General features: G+C 42.2%; 1 protein-coding gene across 1 annotated transcript in view; it reads right to left on the reverse strand.

Moving 5' to 3' along the window:
- XDH (xanthine dehydrogenase) overlaps positions 1–2,767 on the reverse strand; it is an 88,085-nt gene extending 85,318 nt beyond the window's left edge. Inside the window, exon 1 of the mRNA XM_017854218.1 lies at positions 2,650–2,767. Coding sequence (XP_017709707.1) covers positions 2,650–2,691 — 42 coding nt within the window. The 5' untranslated portion in view covers positions 2,692–2,767. The remainder of the gene's footprint in view (positions 1–2,649) is intronic.
- Between the last annotated feature and the right edge of the window lie 528 nt (positions 2,768–3,295).

Here is a 3,295-nt window from a genome sequence, read left to right on the forward strand (position 1 = left end):
CCGTGCCGGGGGTGGTGGAGAATGAACAGACACAAGAGACAAAGACAAACAGAGAACATGGCGGCCGCGCCTAGAGCCTCCGCCTCACTTTATTTATACTCCATAAATCCCACGTCAGCAAAAATAACACAATGCAAAACAAACTTTCTGCACCCAGATATAACCTTCTGCTTAGTTCCTTGTCTCTAAGTTCTTTCTTATTTTGTCTGCCTTCTTGGAGCCTACTAGAGTTCATTAAAAGTTCAACTAGAGATACTGTCCTTGACTACTGGAGTTCATTGAAAGTGCAACTAGCTAGAGATATTGTCCTTGAGCCTTATCTATTCTTAGCATATTATTTTCAATGGCCCCTGCACTCCCAGATTCTTCCAGGTGCCACAGTCTCCCCTAGACAGAGTGACTACTCAGAAAAGCTAGAATGCTGCCTTGCAAAAAGGCTGTCATTACAATAAAAAAAAAAAAAAATACTGGACAGTTCCTTCCCTTTGACTCTGACTCTAGAACAAAAGAAGATGTGAAAACAATAGTCATCAAGGCTCATCACCACCACAGAAGGCCCTAGAGGTATTCGACTTTTTGCATCTAACACCTTCTGCAGGACCCCATTTAGTGAAGACAGAGTCCTGGACAGTGGTACAAAACAAGGAGAGGAGTAGGGGCTCACATTTAAGAATGAGTCACTAAGTTCTTACAGCTTCTTTGGTAACTACTTTGCACAATTCCTGTAACAAAAGGTCTAGAATATCTTCCGAATAAAAATGAGAATAACATTCTCACAGCTGTCATTGTTTGCCCAGGAATTCCCTTGCTTGGCCTTGTTTTTACAGCACTGCTTTCACATAATTACTTTCTGCATTGCCCTTCTACCTTTCTTGAAGTTTCTGAACATGCTACACCATTATAAATTACAAACATGGATAGTCATCACAGAAACTGGCAGTAGTAGAAGCTTCTAGAAATAATAGGGTTTGATGTGATGGTACCACTTAAAAATTTAAAATTACTTTCCTAAAGTGAAAGTAAAATGCAAGGGAAAATAATTTTCCCCAAACCAGATTTACCTTGAAATGCTTCTTTCTAGATTTAGTGCATAACAGCAAGCCATCCCTGAAGAAGAGCAGAAACGTATACTTTCACACGTTAACCAATGGTTTGGTTTAATAAACAATAAAACCTTAGAGTAAGACATGACCTTGCAATTCATTGAATCTAGCTGTTTACCCAATGTAAAAATTACTAATAAAAATTCCAGAGATGTCTTTGTGTAAGTAGGTCTCCTAGAAAGCCAGTTGTACAATGGTTTCCTAAATTTCTGCACTGTAATTGCTGAATGAAAGAAGTTGTTTGAAATGTTGGATGCAAAATCTTACTACCATCAACTTGAAAGCTTTGCCCTATTTCTTGGGTTGGTGCCAGGCAGCTCAGAGAGGAAACTCTGAACCCAGAAGAACATGGCTGTCCCCATTCCCCAGCACCTCCCAAAGGCACCACTCAAAGGAAATCCGTCAATCTTTGGAGCACCGATGCTGAAACAGCTCATGAAATATATTTTACGGTCACCCACACACATCTTGGAAATTTAAGACCTAGGAGTCCTGTGAAGCACATTATCATTCTTGAAAATTACATCAAAAGTCACTCAAAATTACATCAAAAGTTTCTCAACTCAATGCAAAAGTGCCAATATAGCAAGACAAATAAAATTGCCCTTATTTGGGGGACACATTGGGCACATTCATCACACACTGTCCACACAGTTAGTTACAATGTGCAACTATGGGACTCTTTTACTATCCTTTTCATTTCCAAGTGGGGAGTTGAACAGGTGTGAGCATCTCAGCAGTGTTGTAGGGGGGCAAATGGAGGCTGGGGACCATGTAATATGCTTGCCCCCTGTCTCCCTGCACCACATTAAAATTTGCAAAGATTCTCACTCTTGTCCAAGGGCTGCTATCCATGTCACCTTCCCTAAGTCCCTGTGCACCAATAAGGTAAATTCAAGTAGGTAAGAGATTTGCAACTTACCTGTAGAACTAAGTGTGTGGGGGTGGGGAGTGCGGAGAATGTGGGAGATGCCCTTTATGGAAAAAAATAATTGTGGTTTGCCATAAGGTGTCAGTATATGTCACCACACAGTGAATCAGGACTGGCTGTTAAACCTATATATATAATATATTAGATTCAAAGGCTGAGTACATCTTATATCCTGATAAAAGCAAGAAAACACATTCCTGTTCCTTCTCTCTGTAAAGAGAACAACGTAAATTTTAGGATATATTTGATTAAACCCAGAAATAGAAGTGTAGTGATGACCTCAAATCTCACCTAGAACTCAACTCCCCTTTCTCATTCTGTGCCAATCTCCACTACTGCAGAGAGTTGGCAGCTAGTTCACAGATGCCTCTCTGCTTGCCTCTCTCTCCCTCATTCCTTTGCCTTCTGAGTGTCTTGTCTGTGCTCTAGCCCTGAGAAGGTCTTCTTCCCCAGTGTTACCAAAATGCAGCAACACCTTTAAAGGGAGAGAGAGAAAGACAGGATAACAATTAAGAGGGAACAGGAAAGACAGAGAACAAGATATGGCTCTTCCAGACGACAGATGTCCCCTCCCAGGGAGCAGGGACACCAAACCAGAGGTCAGCTCCTACTTACCTTTCTGCCGTTCACAAAGAAAACCAACTCGTCTGCTGTCATTGCCACAGGTTGGAGTCCCTCAACTCCAGGTACCTCACTCCTAAGAGACACTGGCAGGTAATTATCACTGCTCTGTAACTTGAAAGTTATGCCTCCCAATAAAATGAAATAAGGTCCACCAATAGGAGGGAACCAGCTCAGAGCTTCAGGGCACGAAGAGTTCTTGGCAAAAGCCACTGGTTTACATAATCAAGGAAAGCGCAAACAATCATGCACAGCAAATTACAATCTCCACACCTGTGTCAAAGAGCACAGGAAAATACATCCAGATATCAGTAGGGTTGTTGCCTTGGCGCTAGATGACTGTGGGTCTTGGGCACTGCTCTCATGAAACCTTTGTCCTCCCACTTGCTGCAAGACAGAGAAGGGGAAGACAGAAGAGGGGAAGGACCATTGTCAGAGTCACTGCTAATAGAGCTGATTCACGCCCTCCATCATTTTACCATTCAGGTTTACAGAAACACAGACTGAGTATATGAATGCAAGAGTCATTCTTTCGCAGCCTGGTGGAGTAGGGAGGTCACAGGAAATGGAGCCCCATGAACCTGACTCAAATTCTGGCATTTGACCTCAGCATGTTACTTACCACCTTCAGAACTCAGAT

Source organism: Rhinopithecus bieti, unplaced genomic scaffold (assembly GCF_001698545.2).
Source record: "Rhinopithecus bieti isolate Rb0 unplaced genomic scaffold, ASM169854v2 scaffold_37555, whole genome shotgun sequence".
Classification (NCBI taxonomy): Eukaryota; Metazoa; Chordata; class Mammalia; order Primates; family Cercopithecidae; genus Rhinopithecus; species Rhinopithecus bieti.